The sequence below is a fragment of the Theileria annulata genome, chromosome 4, assembly GCF_000003225.4.
Source record: "Theileria annulata chromosome 4, complete sequence, *** SEQUENCING IN PROGRESS ***".
Classification (NCBI taxonomy): Eukaryota; Apicomplexa; class Aconoidasida; order Piroplasmida; family Theileriidae; genus Theileria; species Theileria annulata.
Window position 1 is genome coordinate 1,494,865 of NC_011098.1, and position 18,193 is coordinate 1,513,057.

Below are 18,193 nucleotides of genomic sequence, written 5' to 3' on the forward strand. Positions count from 1 at the left end.
GTCCATGAATTTTCACATTTCAACACCCCACCCTAATGATTAAAGAATAACGAAAAAAAAGAACATCTTGTCAATATATAACACAAAATAATATAGGATTAGATTATGTGTAAAGAATTAAATATAAAACTCGAAAAAGTTGGGACTATTTGTAGAAAATATTATGAAAATGACTTCATAAAACATTCTACGATTTATTTTCCTTAATACCTATATCCCAGTGCGGAAGCTAAAGAATTCAGTTAGTCAAATTAATATGTTATGAATGTGTATATAATTTACCAAGGTGTTGATTGAAATGTTCTCTGGTAAATGAGGAATTGGACCAGTAGGAAATTGACCAAACTCATCTCTAAATCATTATATAAACCAACCAATTGATTTTAAATTGTTATTTTACCAAGCTCATTTATTATTTACATAATTCTACTAACTATAAAGCCTAGATATCATAGCATTATAATAAATATTTATCTTACTCTCCTCTGTATAAAGAGTACGATTTTTGCCGTGAACCAGATGGATACGGTTTACTTCCAATTCTAACATTGTTGGCGTACTTTTGTATCTCAAGAATATCCTAATTATTAATTATTTGATAGATTAATTAGATATATACCCTCAAAATTCCTGGCTGAACGACGTTGTTATTTATATAGTCTTGGCAGGCAAGCTGGGCATCTTCCTCAGTCACCTTCATATTTGGCTTTGTTAATGTACTAGCCGAGTTGCTACCGCAGAATAATTTCTCCTTCTCAGATGATAAACGCTTCTCGCTGTTCTCAGCTGAAGCCTTTAGCAATGCCAATGCCTCTCCTATAAATAATCCATTAATCGTTATGCTGTTACTCTGTAATATATCCACAAGCATATGGGAAGCTCTTTCGTCGAATTCATTTATTTTAGATTCCAATATCATTTCACTAACCAAATGGGCGAGGTAGGATCTATCGTTGTGTTGCTAAACGGAATTATTTTTATAAAAAAATACAGCTGGTGATGAATCTCCTATGGATTCTGTAACATCAATATCTTTGTTAAAATTTTCATTGTTCATTGTTAAGGTTTAGGATTAATTACATGAAGAAGAAGGTGGAACTTAAAACAATGACAAAAACTTAAGGATGGCTATTTTTAGGCCTATTTACATCTAAAATACATTTAAAAATTTTGATTAACAATTTAAAAAATAAATTCGTTCAATAACAATATATATTACTGTTTATTTAAACACGATAGTGTTGCCTTACTATGATTGATAAATGTGAGTCTTCAAATAATATTTTCACCCTTAATTTGTTTTTGTTTTTTCAACAAATTTGTAGATTATTTGATTTTAATAGAATTTTCAGGCTCAGTGCCATCACATCAAATGATTTTTTCAGCCATTTTTTACAATTAGTCGGTTTAAAATCGACCAATACTTTTTAAAACAACTAACAAATTATATTAATATATAAATAAACAAATGATTGATCAACATGGGCCTGAAGCCTGGTATATGGGTCTTCCCAGATGTACTCGCACATTTATCACAGTTCTTCTTGGTCTTACTTTACTTTCATTCTTTAAGGTCCTAGACCCATACAAACTTTCACTAAACTGGGAACTGGTGTTACAAAAATTCCAAATTTGGCGCCTTGTTACTTCATTTCTATATGTCGGACCCTTTTCACTCAGGTGGATATTTTTTATCCTCTTATTTTCACAGTTTTCATCCTCACTCGAGAATAACTCAGTGTTTTTGCACTCTCCTGGAGCATACCTCTACTTTCTATTCGTTCAGTCGATTTCGCTCGCCTGCATTAGCGCTGCCTTTTTCTGGCCAATCGGTATGTGTTTTTATACTATTTATTCTCATAAATAGATTTATTAATATTAATAACAAAGTTAAACTAGTTTAAATGATGTTTAGGATACCCTTACTTGGCCGATTCTCTACTGTTCGCAATAATTTATTACTGGTCAAAGAGGGATATGTGGACGATCGTTTCGATATACTTCTTTAACGTTAAGGCCTATCAACTTCCATTTGCACTACTTTTCTTGCACCTAGTTATGGGCTCATCCCTGTGGGTTGACATTATGGGCATGATATCAGGCCACCTGTTCTACTTAGTTCGAGAAGTTTTGCCAAGCAAAGGTGAGGTTAAATCCACACATTTTTTTCAGGATACCATAACTTCCTCATCCGAACCCCTAAAGTATTCGACATTATGGCAACATCGATAGATAGGCTTTTCTCAAAGCTCTTTAGAAGATCCGCTCACCAGGGAGGGTCTAGATTCCGGTACGATCCAAGACCACCTGAACCCAGAGGACGAATTTTTATTGGCAGAGGAATTAGATTGGGTGACTCATAATTATTTTAAATGTAACATATAATGTAGTACACATAAATACATAAGCCATAATATTATGCGTTAGAGTAGTCTACTTTATGTCTTGAGATTATTGTTTGGATTAATCCGACAAGCAACTCAATTGAAATTAAGGCGATGATAATCTAAAATTCAACAGGTTAAAAGATGTTTTGGAAACCTTTTCAAGTCTGGAGGAATGTTTGTGTCTTACATATTCAGAATATGAATTCAATGTTTCCAAAGTCCAAGATATTCTGTAACATGTTAAAATTATTTAATAACCTGTGGTTTAGGTGATCAAGTCTTTTAGGGATCTCAAAAAGTGATTGGATACGGTTAAACAAATCACACTGTTTGTCATAATCCCATAGAACATCGGGATATTCTAACAAACCTAAACATGAGCTAATTTATTTTATATTTTCAACCTTGGAGATTAAGTCTGTATCTACAGTCATGAGCGTAAGTTTCTAATTCAAATAATGCCTTAGCAACTCTGTCCTGTACTTAATTTACTGATTTCTAATTACCAAGTTTTGTGAAACTAATGAATTTTTTAGACTCAGAAGTTGGGTGTTCCTTATCTGAAAAATATGTTAAGAGGTTCCAAACCTCAAGGTTCCTCTTTATATCCCACTCCAGGAAGTTTAGTTTAACAGCAGTCATAAGAGCTAATGATGTTGCTATCTACAAATAAAGCCAAACTATAAAAAATTTACCTCATCATATTCACGTTCATCAGAGTTTGTGATTAGGATCTTCCCATCACAGAGCCTTGTTTCTCTAAATATAATGAATAGATACTGCGTTACCCGGTAGTTTCAGTAAAATCAAGCGTTTCATGATATGAATCAAGTGGTATTTTGTCTACCCTAAAATCACATTTAAAATATCTTTTACACACTCCTCTGATTCTGTTATTAATGACCTATAGGACTCAAGACTGCCGTTACTTTGTCCCCAAAGAACAAGGAATCCATTCTAAATTATGATTTCATTCTTTATTTAAGTAAATTTGTAACCTGTGTCAGAATCGCTGTTCCTGATTTATGGTTAAGACTATCACAGCTTTTTACTAGTACAAGTTTATCTAAATTATTATTCATTAAATTTTCCTTGAGATAAAATTATTATTTGTTATTAATTTTCCAATATATAAATACCTTTAATTGCGAAATTTGCTCCTTGATTTAGGAGCTTATTCCTCATCCTATTTATGTCGATTTCCGACTTGAGCATGTGTGCTGATACAACTCCATTATTCTAAATTTCAATTAGTTTTATTGAGTATACATGTTTGTATTTGTATTTACCTTTGGAATCTTAGTTGAGGTTGAGATTTTGGCGTATTTTACATCGAATTTGAATTTACTGAATCGTGATATCTATGCATCGTTAAATAATTAATAATCTACTTGATTCTGTGTGAACTTCGTTGAATTAATACATATATTATACATTGTGTAAAATTTACAAATTATATAACATGAATAGTGGAGAGAATCATATTAATAAATAGGATAATGGATAGAGATAAATACATAATCAGGGGAAACAGAACAGCAACGGTTAAATTTCATAAATATCTCTAATGAAACTAAATACTTAAGTAGAAATCTACTGGTAAATAGAAGCTGGGATATTTACTCGGTTATGTAACGGAAGCTATCTTAGTTTAGTGGAATATATAGAGGATAGTATCTCTAGTGGAATATATACCGGTATAATCAAAGTTGTTATATAGAGTGTTGGTTAGATATGGGTATTTAAAGAGTCGATATTTACAGGTATATAAGTGGGATGGTATATACTGGTATATAATGGTCTGGTTATTTAGCAAGGTTGGTATTTAGTGGATAGAAACAGATATATATCGAATTTATGGAAGGTAGCTGAATAATGATATAAAACTGATATCGAAAAGAATTATATTTTAATGATAATTAAAATATTGAATAACGTAATTATTGATAATTACTGATAAGTAATCAATAAATATTCTAAATATCAATATGGGTGCTGTCTGTAGGCCCTTGAAGATGAAACGTCTGTGTGGGTAGCACCAGCCTGATAGGCAGACTGGTCCTTTCCTCGGTATGCTCCATACGCTACTAAATTATTGATTAACCGATTTGATGTAAATAAATTATCTAAATGAAAAGTTTGAATACCTGAGGCAGCGGCGTATGGATTGGCAGACGCGGTTGCGGCTGCATAGGGGTTTGCTGTTGTAGTAGCAGCAGCAGCGTAAGGGTTTGTTGTGTTATTGGACGCAGTAGCGTAGGGATTTGCTGTAGTTGTTGCGGCAGCTGCGTATGGGTTAGCTGTGGAAGCAGTGGCCGTTGCGTAGGGGTTTGCGGTTGTGGCAGAGGTTGCAGCGTAAGGATTTGAAGAATTTGTTGAAGTGGACGCAGTTTGATTTGAGGTTGGTTGTTGTCCTGAGGTTGAGTAGTAGTTTCCGTACGTGCCTGCCATTGCCATTTGTTGTTGAACCATTTGTTGCTGCAAGAGTTGGTACTGTGGGTACTGTTGGAGCATCTGTTGCTGGGTCATGTTTGCGTACTGAGATGGGTCATAAGCAGCTTGTGGTCGATACATTTGCGAGGCTGAGTACATGTCAGCAGGGCTCTGTACCACTCCGTAGGGATATACTGTAGTCGCAGGGGCTGCGGATGTTGTCTTTGGTCTAGTTTCTGCTGCTCTAACATCAACCTTGTTCCCATACACAAAGTGAGTTGGGTTCTTTAGTGACCCCGTAGCTCCTTCCTCAGTCATGAATACTATGAACCCAAATCCTCTCGAAGTCCCATCAACTAAAATTTATTTATTAATAGTTTAATTAGAATATTATTTGTAAAAATGAATATTTAACTAGGAAATACGTTGACGCATAATCGTAACTTTGTCGACCTCTCCAAATTTGGAAAAGTACTCTTGGAGCATTTCCTCGTTGAGGGCTTTTGATAACCCTCCTACAAAGATCTTCTTCCTCAAGCTAGCAGCAACATCAGTTTGCATTGCCCTGACATCAACCTATAATTTTTTATAACCCATTTATAATATTATAATAATCACTTACCCTCTTTCCGGAAACAACGTGTGTATCTTTGAAGACACTCATCGTGTTTGGTTGTACCTTTAGGGTTACAAAACCGAACCCTCTGTGTCTTCCTGTTGCCATATCCCTCATGACTTGTGAGGCCAGGATTTGTCCATACTTGGCGAAGTGGGCGGACAATTCGCCTAAACAAGATTTTTCAAGTAAAAAATACCTTCATCTGTGTTGGGATGTAGGCCACCGACAAAGAACTTTAACGTCGAATCAATGAGCGTATTAACTGTGGCGATCGCTAAAAAATTATTAAAAAATTATATTATAAACAAATAGTTATGTTAGTATTAATAGTACCTGATGGAGGCTTCTCAATTACTGGAGTAGGGACAACTGTGGTCAAAAATGTTTCAGGGGCGACAGTGGTCGTTGCTTGATGTTCTTTGTTTTTCTCCTCCTTTGCCTTTTCAGACTCCTTTTTTTTCTCAGACTCTTTTTTCACTTCAGTTTTAACATCTTCCTCTGTTTCTGTTTCTTTATCGCTGTTTTCTTCGATTTCCTTCTTTGGAACGGGGTCTAATTTTTCCTTGTTGTCAGTTTTGGATCCTTCGGTGGCTTTAGCCTCACTTTCCTTATCTTTATCTTTATCTGCTGCTTTGTTCTTCCTTGCCATTTTGTTTGTATTCTAAAATTTTAACAATTATGAATAAATTACAATAACAACAAATAAGTTGGGATTTTAATTAATATTTACTAAACTGAATGTCGTGATCAGCCCTACAGTCCAAATCAATACATTTCTATGGGACTAATTCACTTGCTCATATAACTATTATATCAACACTTTGTTTTTATGATACATTTTAGCAAATTTTTTCAACTTTAAAAATTCAAACTTGCACCTCTATTCATTTAACATATACTAGAATTTTATAGTTAAAATATTACTTCTACATTGCATTAACAGGTTAAAATTTTTTATAGTGTTGTATTTTGTGATTTGTATAATAGTAATACAGCTATGTGATAGTCACTCCTGCCTCCGCACAAATCGAAAGATCCCCAATCGTGTTCTGAGACCACATCGTCATCAAATTTTATCCACATATCTACTTGTTTTTTCTTTTTAGGCTCGTTTTCACGATTCTCTTGGTTATCTAAATCCTTTTCATTGTTGTTTGAGCTATTTTTGGTCGGGTATTCCCTGGTATCCTTGGTCCAACATATGTAATGACCTGCATCTGCTGTTCTTCCTTGATGCGTTACTATAGAAATAAGCTCATATTTCCCAGTAGCATATTCCCCGGGTGACATCTCATAGCCATCCAAATTTACCATCTCCACATCGCAACTCTCACCCTCCTCACTCTTATTCCCGTCCTTTACTTCTCCATTTAACCCCTCGTTTAGTTTATCTTCCTTTTTAATTTGATGAGATCTGGCAGCTCTTAGTTTTTGTTGGAGTTCCTGAGATAAAATGTCTGGGAAATAAAGTACCTCAGAACAAATGCTGGTGATGTCGATGTACCTCTCAAAGTTAACCCTTCGACACACCTTAGCCTTGATTGCGTCCGTATGCGATACCTGACTCTTCTGCTTCCACTCAAAACGGACAAGATGTACTATCAAGTACTTGGGGAGAGAACTGAGTTTGGTGACCTTGTTATGCAAAACGTCGCAGCCGTCCTTCTCTGAAAATTTTAACAGTTCCTCATTAAGAGACAAGTTAATCCCATCCATCAAGGTGCCCACAGACTTCAGTGGAGTTCCCATATAGCATGATAGTACCAAATTATGTTCCACTGAGGTTACGCTTTCCTCAGGGGGTTTTTCTGATTCAGATGGTTCGGATGGTTCTGAACCCTCAGACTTAACAGGCTTTGTGTTTGAAACCATAGAAAACCCAAACACATTCTCTGAAATCTTCTCTTCAGATAAAGAGTTTAAATTTCCCAGTATACAATTTAAGCATTCCTAAATTTTAAAATTATATAAACTGAATACCTCTGCGTCCTGTTGCATATACATTCCTAAATTAAAGTCAATTAAAATACAAAATTACCTGTTTTGTCGTCCTTTCTACAAAATAAAGGGTTGATTTTCCTCAAGAATTGTATCTAAAATGATGTTAAAATTAGCATAAATACCTGGACCAAGGGGACAAAACGCTCCAAGGTGTGGTTCAGCTGTTTCTTCATATCAAGAAGTGACTTTGCAAAATTCACATCTGGTGTGTTTGGTTTCCCTTCTAAGCACTTTGAAACAGAATTCCATAATTCAGTAACTGGGAATAGGAATTGAACTACCGAATTGAAATAACATGTATTTCCCAGATTCATTATACCCTAACAAAATTATACATTGTTGCATAATTTATATTCATAAAATTCTAATTATTAATAATATAAATTTTGTGAAATACCGGTGGAAGTTTAACAATAATGTTCTCATTCATAAATTTGGCCTTTTCCTGTGACGACAATTCGTCAAAGAAACGGACTTTTTCAATACACTCAGGAGGCTTCTCAGCACTTCCTATTAGCATAAGCCTAGCTCCATTAGTGATCTTAATCTTTGATAGATCGGCGTCGTTTGGAATTATACCCTTGAACATTATTTTTTGCCTTTCAGGAGGCACACCAGTTAGAGAACTGAAACAATAAACAGTAAATTGCGTAGAATCATATTTATAATTAAATAATTAATACCTAAGTTGCTTTTTAAAGGATTCTAAAGGCTCATCTAAGCTCATCCTTAAGCCGTCGAATTGTTTGCCCATCCACTTTACGTTAACAATCACAGAATTGCCTTGGTCGTCCATAATGTGTACAAAAATTAATTAAATTTAAAGTTTTGTAATTTTCATGTTTAATTGATGAATGTGGGATAAATCATACATGAGTTGTGTTATTACCTCATTAAGTTCGGTGTCACTTTTATATGTCTATAGAAATCGTCTAATTAGAATTCCTGTTTTATCTTTTGTTTAATCAATACTAATATCCAAAGTATTGATTATTTTTAATTTTTCTCTCAATAATGCTGGATTTAATTAACACAGCGTTTTTATTCCCACATTATTGATTATGTATTCTCGAAAGGAGGTTGGCGTCCTATAAAATTGGTTTTTAACCAAGTTAAATATAAACCAATATATATCTAAAATTAAAAATGGTTTAGATTGATGATATCAGAAGTAAACGGAGGAGATTGCGAAATGAATCCTGTGTAGATGATGTTGATCGAGAACCTTTTGAAGAAACCAAAGAAGATACCTCTCCAAAAAAACAAGATGTTAGTTCAGTAGTTAATATGTACCGCAGAACGACCCTGGAAATGAAGAAAGCGTTTCATCAAAAAAAGCCAAACACTTGACAAAGATTGACGACGACTTTAAAGATGTGAGCACTCTGGACAAAGAGTTCGTAGAGGAACTTGCCAAAGAAACTGAGGAAGAAAAGAAAGTTGAAGATCCCTGGCTAGAATCATTGAAAACCTCAGAGTTTGATGTAAGTTTTAGGTCTAATGGAGATTTTTAGGACACACAGGTTGTCTATGAAAGTCCAAAGAGAGTCGTAAAACCTTCTAAACGATCTGAAACAGTGGACTTGATCTACGATTTACCAAAAGTTGAAGTAATTAGACTACTGATCTCAATGTTGGAAGATGAACAAACCCCTTCGGATTACTTAAAATCTAAAGAATTTAAGGAAAAGAGTGAAAAGGATCTGAAAAAATCACCATTTGAAGTTTCTGACCTAGCGCATGTTCTTACCATGACCTGGCAGAGTTAGTTTAAATAGAAATAAGAAGCTTTAGACGTGTATTTCATGACAAAGGAGGAAATTATCGAATCGCTCATTAACTACAAAAACAACGGTTCGTAAGTAATTTTTAATTCTTATAGGCAAGGAACTTAAGAACTACGAGTTCAGGTGGGTAAAGGACGAGCTTGCCGTCCATGGACCATACCCACATGAGGACATTCTTATGTGGATAATATATGTAAGTTAACAATTTGTAATGTGGCACCAGGGCTGCGTTTCTGATGAGAATCCAATTCTGGTTCGTGAGCTTGATGAACATGGGAACCCCAAGACTGAGGAATGGACAAAATACAAGGACTCAGACGTTTACAACATTTTCCCGGTTGAAAGTCAAACGAAGTCCCAATCCTCTAAGAAACCTGAGAAAGAAGAAGAGGAAGGTGAAGATGATGACGATGAAGATGATGAACCAGAAGACGATGGTTTCTCAGGAAAGAGTAAGAAAAAGTTAATTGGCGTGAGGGTCAAGGACAAGGAAGAGGAATACCAGGAATCTGATGACGACGATTATGAATAACCTGTAAAATAATGATGTAATGTGTAGAAAAGAAGAAAATTATATGTGTATATATACGTGTATATGTATAAGATTAGTCCACAACTAGTCAATGAGATTATGGAAGTGTTAATATTTCACAACCGTCCTTAGTAACCAGAACAGTGTGCTCAAATTGAGAACACAAGCCGTTGTCTGCTGTGGCGATGGTCCAGCCATCCTCCCAAGTGTATATAGAATTATCTCCTTGGCAAACTATGGGTTCTAAAAAGTTGTAAATGAACCGAAAGTACCAATGGTGAAAATATGTCCCTCTTCAGCTACGCCGGGTGTTGAGCTGGCTAAAAACTTTTAATTCGTGAAAACTAACGGTTAGAAAACTGGATCATTGGAGGCATGTGGAGCATGTGGCCGATAAAATGCCCTCCAAACTCCCTAATAACTGAAAACCCGTTCTTCTCGGCGTGCTTTGTAACAAGTTCAGCCATCTTTGAAAATTTAACCCCGGGTTTCAAGCTCTCAATAGCGATATAGCAGCATTCCTAAAAAGGGTTATTAGAGGAAGAAATACCCTTGAAACTGAAACTAGTTTTTTGGCCTCTTCTGGAGCCTCTCCTACTATGCAAGTACCAGCGCAGTCCCCTGATAAAAGTCAATAAATTAAAAGGTACCAAATACACCGTCATAAAAAACGGTACAATCGTAGGAAACAACGTCAGACTCGTGAAAAGGCCTCATACTAGGTATGCCGTGACAGGCGACTAAAATACAATATCTGAAAACCAGTTACCCTCATTTACGGAGATGCACAATGCTCTGGGATACCCGTGGAAATTAACACCGGAGGGATAAGCTCCGGAGTTTACGATAAAATCCTGACCCTTTCTGTCAATAAAATCAGCAGTGACCCCTGAAAATTCACGTAAGAGAATAAACCGCTGGAACTACTAACCTTTTACTGTGGAATCCAGGCATAGCTTCAAACATTTAGCTGCGATTTTTGCAGCAGATCTCATTTTAGAGATTTGTTCATCGGTTTTGACTTCAGCGAATGGGAGTTTCTGGGTATAGTATCTTTTCAACTCATCTTCTGTGCGATTCTGGGCGTAAAACGGTCTCACTATATGTTTAGGTATAGGATCATGCGATAAAACGGGATATTCGCCTAATTATTTAGTTAAAATTATCAATAAAAAATATGATATAAATCCGTACCGTATCTAACTGTTTGTTTGAAGTTTTTCCCGGATTTTATTCCATTCTTATTGCCCAAATTATTGGATATCTTTTCCAAAACAAGTTTTGGTGTAAGAACGGAGTTTTTCATTAAATTCTTGGTAAATTTAAATGCCATTTATGTTACAAATCATCATAAAAGTAAATATTTATCATTATGTCGAAGAAGCATGTTAAAAATTCTAGTTTAGTGATTCTTCTGTTCCCCATGTGCAACCTTATTTTATTCTATAAATTTATAACACATTTACACTAGTTTATTTTTGTTATTATTTTTTAAGTTTAATTACATGTATAAATGGCTTCTGGTCAAAAATTGAGGTTCAACGCAGAGCATATTAAGCTGATAAGGTACACATTTTAAAAGGGTCTAATAAATATATATTTCAGGGACCAGTTTAAGCTTGTAGACTCGGATGGAGATAGGTTAATAAATGAGGATGAGGTATGTATGAACTGTTTAAATTTTAATTTTAGTTTCGGAAATTGTTCAGATCATTTGGTCAAACTGTTTCAAATAAACGTTTGGACTCGATAGTTTCAGGTTAGATTCGATGTTTAAATAATTTGAATTTAGAGGTTTTTAAGGATCTCGATGGTTCCAAAGGTATTGTTTTTTCCTGATATTAACACTTAAGGAATTGATTTTGAGACTTTCATCAACAGCTTCATAAAGTTTTATTCTCGTCCTCCCACAGAGAAGGCCCTGGCTGAGGCTTTAAGTTTGTTTGAAAACAGCTCAGGTAACAAATTGTATTATTTACATATTTAGGATACCTTGATAAGCCAAGATTATTTAACCTTCTTTCAACTAGAGGCGAGAAGCTCAGCAAATCAGAACTTGAGGAGTTTTCCCAAATTATGGGTCTTAATAAGGACGTTTCGAAGTTAGACTCAAGAAAATTGGCAGAAAACATGTGTGGTCTTCTTTCTCAGGTCCCAACTCCAAACTAATAAATTTACTTTACAATAAATGTAAAAATTTTAACTTGGGTAGAATTATCATGTATTTGTTGTTCACAACTATATTTATACTTTAACGTCGTGTTCGGTGTATTTTCCCTTTGTCGACGATTTTCCTTTCCTTTCAAGTATCTTGCGACGGTGTTTGTCGAGTCTCAGCTTTGTAATGACGACATTGCTGGGATGGATTCCAACTTGAACGCTTTCGCGGTTGTTTTTATCTCTTGTTATACGTTCAATGTATATTTTCCACTTCTTACGATAGACTTGGGTCACTTTTCCTTCTCTGTCGTGGTAATGTCCTCTCACCACCATGACTTCGTCGTCCTTTCTGATCGGTATTGATCTGACGTTATACTTTTGTCTAAGTTCGCGGGAGAGAACTGCGCTCATGATTATCCTTCTTTTGCTTGAGTGGGCAGTGAAGTGGGCTTTGCGGTTCTTCCTTCTACTACTTGAAACGGCTAAGAAACAATTAGTAAGTATTTAAAATTTTGAATCTAGTTAACTGTAATAAAACCAACTCTTGCTTGTCTTCATATTTAATCAAATATAAAATTGAATAAATAAAACTCCTAAAATAATGCTATTAGAGCAAATTATTGATTTTAATTGTTTATATTATCTAAGCTAAAGAATCTTCTTGTTAGTTAAAACAATTATGGTAATTAAAAATAATAGTTTAAAAGTCAAATAGTCAAGAAATGCTTACCAGTAATAAAATATACTGTGAAATATAATTTATATAAAAATAAATAAATTATGTAGTAAAATTTGAATGTATTTTGGATTCATCAATATAGGTATGGGGTGTGATATATTGGCGTAGTACTAAGTGGAAGATTGATGAAATGAGTGGTACTTTTAATAGAATTTGGGTAAATTAATTATTTAATTGATAATATATGTTTCCAGTTGCAAATATTAAATCTATACTCTAATGTGTCAAATGTTTATAACCGTTTATTATTACTTTATAAGAGTTGATAGGTCCAAGCGGTACATCAATATATCATATATAAATAAGTAAAGCAAAGTTACACACGTCTTGATATAATGACAGGGGTGGGGTTCGAACCCACGCCATTACTGACAGCGGCCTAAACGCTGCGCCTTAGACCACTCGGCCACCCTGTCTCTTCTCTAACCTTAAAATTTACTTTGATATAATTCGATAATCTCATTTAACATTACAAACAACGTTGTTTATTATTTGTGTAGTTTAGTTCAAATGGGTAGTAAGGACATTCACTAGTCAGTTGGGTTACAAATATACATGGTCGTATTCTATAATAATACATAAATCTCTTAAGGAATCTCGAAAATGATAATATGTTAAATAAAATGTAGACAAAATATGATTAATTTATGAATGGGTGTATTTGAAATGAATTGGGGTGTGTGGAAGGCTCCTATCATTGTATCTTCAAATTTCTCAAATCTTTGGATTCTTCATCAAATTCCCATCAAGGAAGATTAAAAATTAAATAAAATCTTATTTATAATTAATAAAAAGAATTGACAGGGGTGGGGTTCGAACCCACGCCATTACTGACAACGGCCTTAACGTTGCGCCTTAGACCACTCGGCCACCCTGTCTGGCAAAAACTACATAATTTTAATTTGTAGTTGCTTTAATTTGTGCTAATGAATTTTAGATCAAACTTTTGGTGGTGACAATTTGAATTTTGTGTAGAATCACTAAGTTATTTTATTTGATTACCTATATTATCTTAAATAACACTACATTCGATTATAATCTTCCCATTGATTGATATGTCCTGAAAATGTCAAACAACTCAAATAATTGGTAGTAAAAAATCTACCATGTAAATCCGCTATTACATTAAATGTTATGATTCTTACGCGTTAAAACAGAGTTAAGGTTTTGAGGATGTACAATAATTTACGTCTTGATTGTTTTAATAAGATCAGTAATGTTGTCTTTAAGTTGCTCCAAGACCGGGATCAATTCTGGATTGTTAAAGTTGGTTCCGTATTTGGCATTACACTCCTGGATGGTTTTGGAAATTTCTCTAAACTTGCATCCGGCATCCTAAAGTAAATTAATTATTCTGGACCAACCTTATCTTTGATCATTTGTGTGCACTTGCTTTTGGAAATTGTAAGATTGCCCAAGTTCTTCTCAATTCCTGCTTCCCAGTCACGTACAGAGTACCTTGCAGTATCATATTCCTCTCCGTAAAGTTCGTTCATAGTCGTTGCGGAATTCCTCCTGATGATGAACATGGATGTAAGATTTATCTGTTTGCAATCAGTATTGAATAAGAACCTTCCTAATTCACACTTCGTTCTATCACAAATATCAGTGGGAACCAAGCAGAAAGACTTCATGGAGCCAGTGGCCTTGAACTCCCCTGCCCTGTTGAGTTCCTTATCAATGTATTGGAAGATTCTGACTGTTAAGTCTCCCTAAAATAAAATTGTGATGAAGGAATTAACCTTTGAAGCAAGCACAATCAACCCAATTTGAGGATCCCAGTGTGGAATCAAGGGTGAAGGTGAACTGTCGATATCATTCGAAATCAAGTGTTTGTCAAGTTTGCGTGTATCCCAAACCCTGATTTGTCTGGTCTTATTATCAACAAAACCGCTCGTAAATAAGTGGTCATCTCCGTAATGTCCTCCAAGCCATAAAGCATTTGTCAACTTATTCGAGTCGTGAGCCTTGAATTTGGTGCAGCAATTTCCTGATCTCGGGTCAATCAGTGATACATTTGCTTCTTTGGTTGAAACTAAAATCTTGTCTCTGAATTCCATTTATTTGTAAACTTTTATTACCCGTTAGGCGTCCAGGAACATGAAGAAGGATGCTCACAAATAGAAGTTGAAAATATTTCCTTTCCGTTTGATGCATCCCTAAATTTTCCATAAATATAATTCTTAGTTTCTTACCAGACTTTAGCCGTACAGTCGAAAGATGTGGTAAGAAGAGCATAGTCAACAGTTGGGTTCCACTTGAGGTTTGTAACTTTCATTCTGTGTCCTTGGAGAGTAAAAGTTGATTCATTTAACTCTTTAGACTCTAAGTTTGAAATATCCCAAATTTTGATTGAGCAATCTGAAGTAAATTAAGGATTTTTGTTTAATTACCATCAGAAGATGAGCAAAGAATGTTCTCATTGAATCCATTAAAATCAATATCAAGAATTGATCCCGTATGTCCTGTTAATTATTATTCAACTTGGATATTGTCAATTACCTAAGAGCTTGTAAACTGGTGGATTTCTCTCATAGTTGTTAATGTCAATTATTGAAACGATTCCACCGCTGCCGACATCCCAGGGGAACTAGAAAAATAAAAATAAAATTATAAAACCAACAGCGATGTTCTTTGAGCTGGATGCTAATCCGCAGGATTGAGTTGGTTTGGCGCTGATTTTTAGGTCACGATACGACTGTTTCCAGTGTTCGCCTATCAAATGCTCAGGTATAAAATAAATAAAGTTAGGATAGTTTAATATGAATTTAAATTATTTAAAAATAAATATTTGAAATAATCAAAAAGAATGTGTATGAGTACCGAAAATATTTTTAAGTTTGATGCATCCCATTTTATTAATTTTGGTGTAAATTGGAGTGGATCTACGTCAATATATAATGATTCAAATAGAATTGAACATTAGTGTAATAAATCCTTACTTTTTTAAAGAATTTGCGAATTAAAACGATTATAGATAATTAATAGACGTTGAAACTAACATTAATAGTGAATGGACGACTACGAGTGCATCCAGGTGCTAGAATCTTAGAATCTAGTATTAAACAACAGTTATAATTTTACAACAAATAAATTGTAATGATTAGTTACAATATGTTACCCTATAGTTATTATTTGTTGGTATGGATCAAGAAATCAGGTGATACTTATGTACCAACAAATAAATTTGAATAATACCTTTAAAACAGAATTTCTTATAATTACTAGTTTAATTATTAATATATAAAATTTTAATTATGACTATGCCAAAATTAACTCGGATTCTTTAAGAATCGAACCTTATTTACAACCAACCAATAATAACCTAACTTAGTAGCAAATAGTTTATGATACAAAAAATTAGTTAGTTTTAATTATTTTTCTATAATCTTATATAAGTCAAATATATATAACATGAGAATATTGAAACACTGGTATCTATATAAGGAAGAATTTTGTAAATATGGGAACAAATTATAGATTCTATATTTTAACAGAGAGAGAATAACAATAATTGTGTATAAATTTATAATTTTTAAATACTTAGATAAATCATGCACGCCTTATAAACCAACATGATGAGTTCCTAAGGAATCCCATAGTTTCATCGAACTTCTATAACTTTTATTTTAAAAATGTAGTTTTGTACAATTATACTTTGTTCTGCTTATTTTAAATTAACCATGTACCATAGTTATTAAATTTTATATTCAGACGACAAAAATCGTTGTCTCCAAGATAATTTTTGTAAAATATTTGACCCTGAAATAGAGTTATTTTAAATGTTATTTCTAGGGTCACGTTTGTTTTTTGTTATTTTAATATTTAAATTCAATGAATTTGTAACTGCTCCTACAGCATCAATCACAGGTGCTAAATCAATTACTACTAATGGACCAAGTTCTACATCTGGCACAAAATCATCTATATTCTCAACATTTACCAGGTCTTCATCTGGTTCTGGTTCATCTAGTCGAATCTCGTTCGGTTCTAGAGATATAGTTTTGGATGTTAATGCCAATGAGATATCTGATAAACTTGAAGTTTCAACTTCCATACCAGGAATCTTAAAGTATACTGTGAAAAGTGGTGTAAATGCTAGTATTAAGATTATAAAGGGAAATGGCGGGGAAGTTGAGTTATCAAAAAAAGCTCAACAAGTATTTTGTACATCGCCATTTGACGGTCATTTGACCGTACTATTCGAGGACCAGTCTTCTGATGAATTTTTTCTAGAGGATGATGGATTTAAAAAATTACAAGATGAATCAGATAAGGAAGGTGAACCTGAAGCGCCGAAACCAACAATAGAATCAATGGAGCTAGATTTAGAAACACCTTCTACTGAGTTTACTCACGAACAGGTAAAAGGAATAAAATGCTACAAGGCACCAAGTGGTAAGGTTATAGCAAAAATAAAGGTTAGTAACACATTCAGAATATTAGAGAATGATGTACAAGAAAATTTCGTCTGTTTTTTGGAGAATAACGGAGAATATAGTATACTTGTCGCCAATAGAGTTAGTGAGAAAGAATGGACAAAGTATACACTTTCGAAGCGAGATTCCAAACCTATACTTATGGACATTACACTTATAAGGAAGTTTGACGATATAGACCCTCAGATAATATTCGTGGATATAACTACTCATGAAGAAACAAATGAATTAACATTCGATAACTTGATCTTCAACGATAAAACTGGATGTGCATTTAAAAGCAAGTCACAGGCAAATAAGGAATTCAAGCTTGAATTCAAAGATTCTAATGAAGTTGATCAAGAGATTCAAATTAACTTTCATAAAAAGTTTCTACCTCAGGAACAACTAACCCTTCATTCAATTAAAACAAATCAAGACAACTCAGAGTTGATCTTTACATATGTTAGGGAAAATATTTTAACTCACGAAAAATACGTTCAGAAGGAAGGGAAATTCGAAAAAGATTTAAGCTTATCATACGGGTTTAATTTGGATAGAACAAAGGGATTTCTGGATAAGAAAAGTGTTAGTGAACAAAATGTGCTATTTTTAAAAACTTTGGTTCCAGATTCTGTGGATCAAGGTATTAAAATAAGTCACCACGGAAGTTTTAAGGTATTTCATTTCGATGAGTCTGCGAGTCGGTCCACATTCGTAATTTTACCAAACCTCGAAATCTACCTCGATAAAGATATTAAACACAAACTTGTTATAAGTGAAAACGGAAGTCAAACGAACATGGTTCTGAATACAATCTCAGACCAAAGGAAGGTACATTATATCATTACTACCGATAAAACGAAAGGTAATCCATTTTCAATACAAGCTAAAGTTCAATTAGATTCACAATGATTTTAAATTTTAAACTTTTATAAATTTTAAATTTTAATTTTTAAATTTTAAAATATTCTTTAATTATTATTTTAATGGTATATTAATAAGTTTATACTTACATACATATACTATGGGAAAGGATAATTGGCAAAACAAAATATAATGTAGTTTTACTTAAATAAATTTTTTAATTCATTTATAATAAAATGTCTGTATATAT

At 33.8% G+C, this 18,193-nt stretch overlaps 11 protein-coding genes across 11 annotated transcripts, besides 13 other annotated features; 4 read left to right on the forward strand and 7 right to left on the reverse strand.

Annotated features, from left to right (window-relative positions):
- Positions 1-246: 246 nt before the first annotated feature.
- TA10115 (uncharacterized protein) lies at positions 247-1,057 on the reverse strand (the record flags this gene model as incomplete). The annotated part of the gene is made up of 4 exons (XM_948304.1): positions 247-352; positions 480-580; positions 620-961; positions 992-1,057. The coding sequence occupies 4 exons, from the start codon at positions 1,055-1,057 to the stop codon at positions 247-249; spliced, it is 615 nt and encodes a 204-aa protein (XP_953397.1).
- Positions 1,058-1,468: 411 nt separating this feature from the next.
- Positions 1,469-1,585: a sequence feature (Signal anchor predicted for TA10110 by SignalP 2.0 HMM (Signal peptide probability 0.016, signal anchor probability 0.950) with cleavage site probability 0.009 between residues 39 and 40).
- Positions 1,469-2,385, forward strand: TA10110 (uncharacterized protein; the record flags this gene model as incomplete). The annotated part of the gene is made up of 3 exons (XM_948305.1): positions 1,469-1,832; positions 1,916-2,143; positions 2,258-2,385. The coding sequence occupies 3 exons, from the start codon at positions 1,469-1,471 to the stop codon at positions 2,383-2,385; spliced, it is 720 nt and encodes a 239-aa protein (XP_953398.1).
- Positions 1,526-1,579: a sequence feature (5 probable transmembrane helices predicted for TA10110 by TMHMM2.0 at aa 20-37, 57-79, 91-113, 117-139 and 159-181).
- Positions 1,637-1,705: a sequence feature (5 probable transmembrane helices predicted for TA10110 by TMHMM2.0 at aa 20-37, 57-79, 91-113, 117-139 and 159-181).
- Positions 1,739-1,807: a sequence feature (5 probable transmembrane helices predicted for TA10110 by TMHMM2.0 at aa 20-37, 57-79, 91-113, 117-139 and 159-181).
- Positions 1,817-1,832: a sequence feature (5 probable transmembrane helices predicted for TA10110 by TMHMM2.0 at aa 20-37, 57-79, 91-113, 117-139 and 159-181).
- Positions 1,916-1,968: a sequence feature (5 probable transmembrane helices predicted for TA10110 by TMHMM2.0 at aa 20-37, 57-79, 91-113, 117-139 and 159-181).
- Positions 2,026-2,094: a sequence feature (5 probable transmembrane helices predicted for TA10110 by TMHMM2.0 at aa 20-37, 57-79, 91-113, 117-139 and 159-181).
- A 193-nt stretch (positions 2,386-2,578) lies between the features above and the next one.
- On the reverse strand, positions 2,579-3,602 carry TA10105 (uncharacterized protein; the record flags this gene model as incomplete). Its single annotated transcript, XM_948306.1, has 8 exons — positions 2,579-2,757; positions 2,792-2,864; positions 2,894-2,947; positions 2,976-3,050; positions 3,083-3,146; positions 3,235-3,344; positions 3,386-3,453; positions 3,527-3,602. 8 exons carry the CDS (start codon positions 3,600-3,602, stop codon positions 2,579-2,581), a joined length of 699 nt encoding a protein of 232 aa, XP_953399.1.
- A 768-nt stretch (positions 3,603-4,370) lies between these two features.
- TA10100 (RNA-binding protein, putative) lies at positions 4,371-6,088 on the reverse strand (the record flags this gene model as incomplete). Its single annotated transcript, XM_948307.1, has 5 exons — positions 4,371-5,176; positions 5,246-5,396; positions 5,443-5,606; positions 5,636-5,713; positions 5,746-6,088. 5 exons carry the CDS (start codon positions 6,086-6,088, stop codon positions 4,371-4,373), a joined length of 1,542 nt encoding a protein of 513 aa, XP_953400.1.
- Positions 6,089-6,393: 305 nt separating this feature from the next.
- TA10095 (ubiquitin C-terminal hydrolase, putative) lies at positions 6,394-8,236 on the reverse strand (the record flags this gene model as incomplete). The annotated part of the gene is made up of 6 exons (XM_948308.1): positions 6,394-7,389; positions 7,420-7,445; positions 7,478-7,532; positions 7,563-7,760; positions 7,838-8,066; positions 8,124-8,236. The coding sequence occupies 6 exons, from the start codon at positions 8,234-8,236 to the stop codon at positions 6,394-6,396; spliced, it is 1,617 nt and encodes a 538-aa protein (XP_953401.1).
- Positions 8,237-8,294: 58 nt separating this feature from the next.
- TA10080 (uncharacterized protein) lies at positions 8,295-9,759 on the forward strand (the record flags this gene model as incomplete). Its single annotated transcript, XM_948309.1, has 7 exons — positions 8,295-8,399; positions 8,596-8,709; positions 8,739-8,924; positions 8,955-9,204; positions 9,235-9,294; positions 9,323-9,420; positions 9,451-9,759. 7 exons carry the CDS (start codon positions 8,295-8,297, stop codon positions 9,757-9,759), a joined length of 1,122 nt encoding a protein of 373 aa, XP_953402.1.
- Positions 9,760-9,856: 97 nt separating this feature from the next.
- Positions 9,857-11,092, reverse strand: TA10075 (methionine aminopeptidase, putative; the record flags this gene model as incomplete). The annotated part of the gene is made up of 8 exons (XM_948310.1): positions 9,857-10,002; positions 10,032-10,079; positions 10,109-10,280; positions 10,310-10,380; positions 10,410-10,499; positions 10,529-10,648; positions 10,691-10,903; positions 10,954-11,092. The coding sequence occupies 8 exons, from the start codon at positions 11,090-11,092 to the stop codon at positions 9,857-9,859; spliced, it is 999 nt and encodes a 332-aa protein (XP_953403.1).
- Positions 11,093-11,272: 180 nt separating this feature from the next.
- TA10070 (uncharacterized protein) lies at positions 11,273-11,928 on the forward strand (the record flags this gene model as incomplete). The annotated part of the gene is made up of 6 exons (XM_948311.1): positions 11,273-11,325; positions 11,365-11,419; positions 11,452-11,518; positions 11,552-11,581; positions 11,613-11,717; positions 11,747-11,928. 6 exons carry the CDS (start codon positions 11,273-11,275, stop codon positions 11,926-11,928), a joined length of 492 nt encoding a protein of 163 aa, XP_953404.1.
- Positions 11,929-12,003: 75 nt separating this feature from the next.
- Positions 12,004-12,477, reverse strand: TA10065 (60S ribosomal protein L26, putative; the record flags this gene model as incomplete). Its single annotated transcript, XM_948312.1, has 2 exons — positions 12,004-12,401; positions 12,447-12,477. 2 exons carry the CDS (start codon positions 12,475-12,477, stop codon positions 12,004-12,006), a joined length of 429 nt encoding a protein of 142 aa, XP_953405.1.
- Positions 12,478-12,994: 517 nt separating this feature from the next.
- Positions 12,995-13,074, forward strand: a tRNA.
- Positions 13,075-13,456: 382 nt separating this feature from the next.
- Positions 13,457-13,536, forward strand: a tRNA.
- A 307-nt stretch (positions 13,537-13,843) lies between these two features.
- TA10060 (coronin, putative) lies at positions 13,844-15,512 on the reverse strand (the record flags this gene model as incomplete). Its single annotated transcript, XM_948313.1, has 9 exons — positions 13,844-13,993; positions 14,023-14,370; positions 14,401-14,707; positions 14,740-14,817; positions 14,854-15,019; positions 15,052-15,123; positions 15,161-15,228; positions 15,250-15,373; positions 15,482-15,512. The coding sequence occupies 9 exons, from the start codon at positions 15,510-15,512 to the stop codon at positions 13,844-13,846; spliced, it is 1,344 nt and encodes a 447-aa protein (XP_953406.1).
- Positions 15,201-15,228: a sequence feature (1 probable transmembrane helix predicted for TA10060 by TMHMM2.0 at aa 39-61).
- Positions 15,250-15,290: a sequence feature (1 probable transmembrane helix predicted for TA10060 by TMHMM2.0 at aa 39-61).
- Positions 15,342-15,512: a sequence feature (Signal anchor predicted for TA10060 by SignalP 2.0 HMM (Signal peptide probability 0.000, signal anchor probability 0.992) with cleavage site probability 0.000 between residues 57 and 58).
- Positions 15,513-16,440: 928 nt separating this feature from the next.
- Positions 16,441-16,533: a sequence feature (Signal peptide predicted for TA10055 by SignalP 2.0 HMM (Signal peptide probability 0.840, signal anchor probability 0.000) with cleavage site probability 0.184 between residues 31 and 32).
- TA10055 (uncharacterized protein) lies at positions 16,441-17,991 on the forward strand (the record flags this gene model as incomplete). The annotated part of the gene is made up of 1 exon (XM_948314.1): positions 16,441-17,991. One exon carries the CDS (start codon positions 16,441-16,443, stop codon positions 17,989-17,991), a length of 1,551 nt encoding a protein of 516 aa, XP_953407.1.
- Between the last annotated feature and the right edge of the window lie 202 nt (positions 17,992-18,193).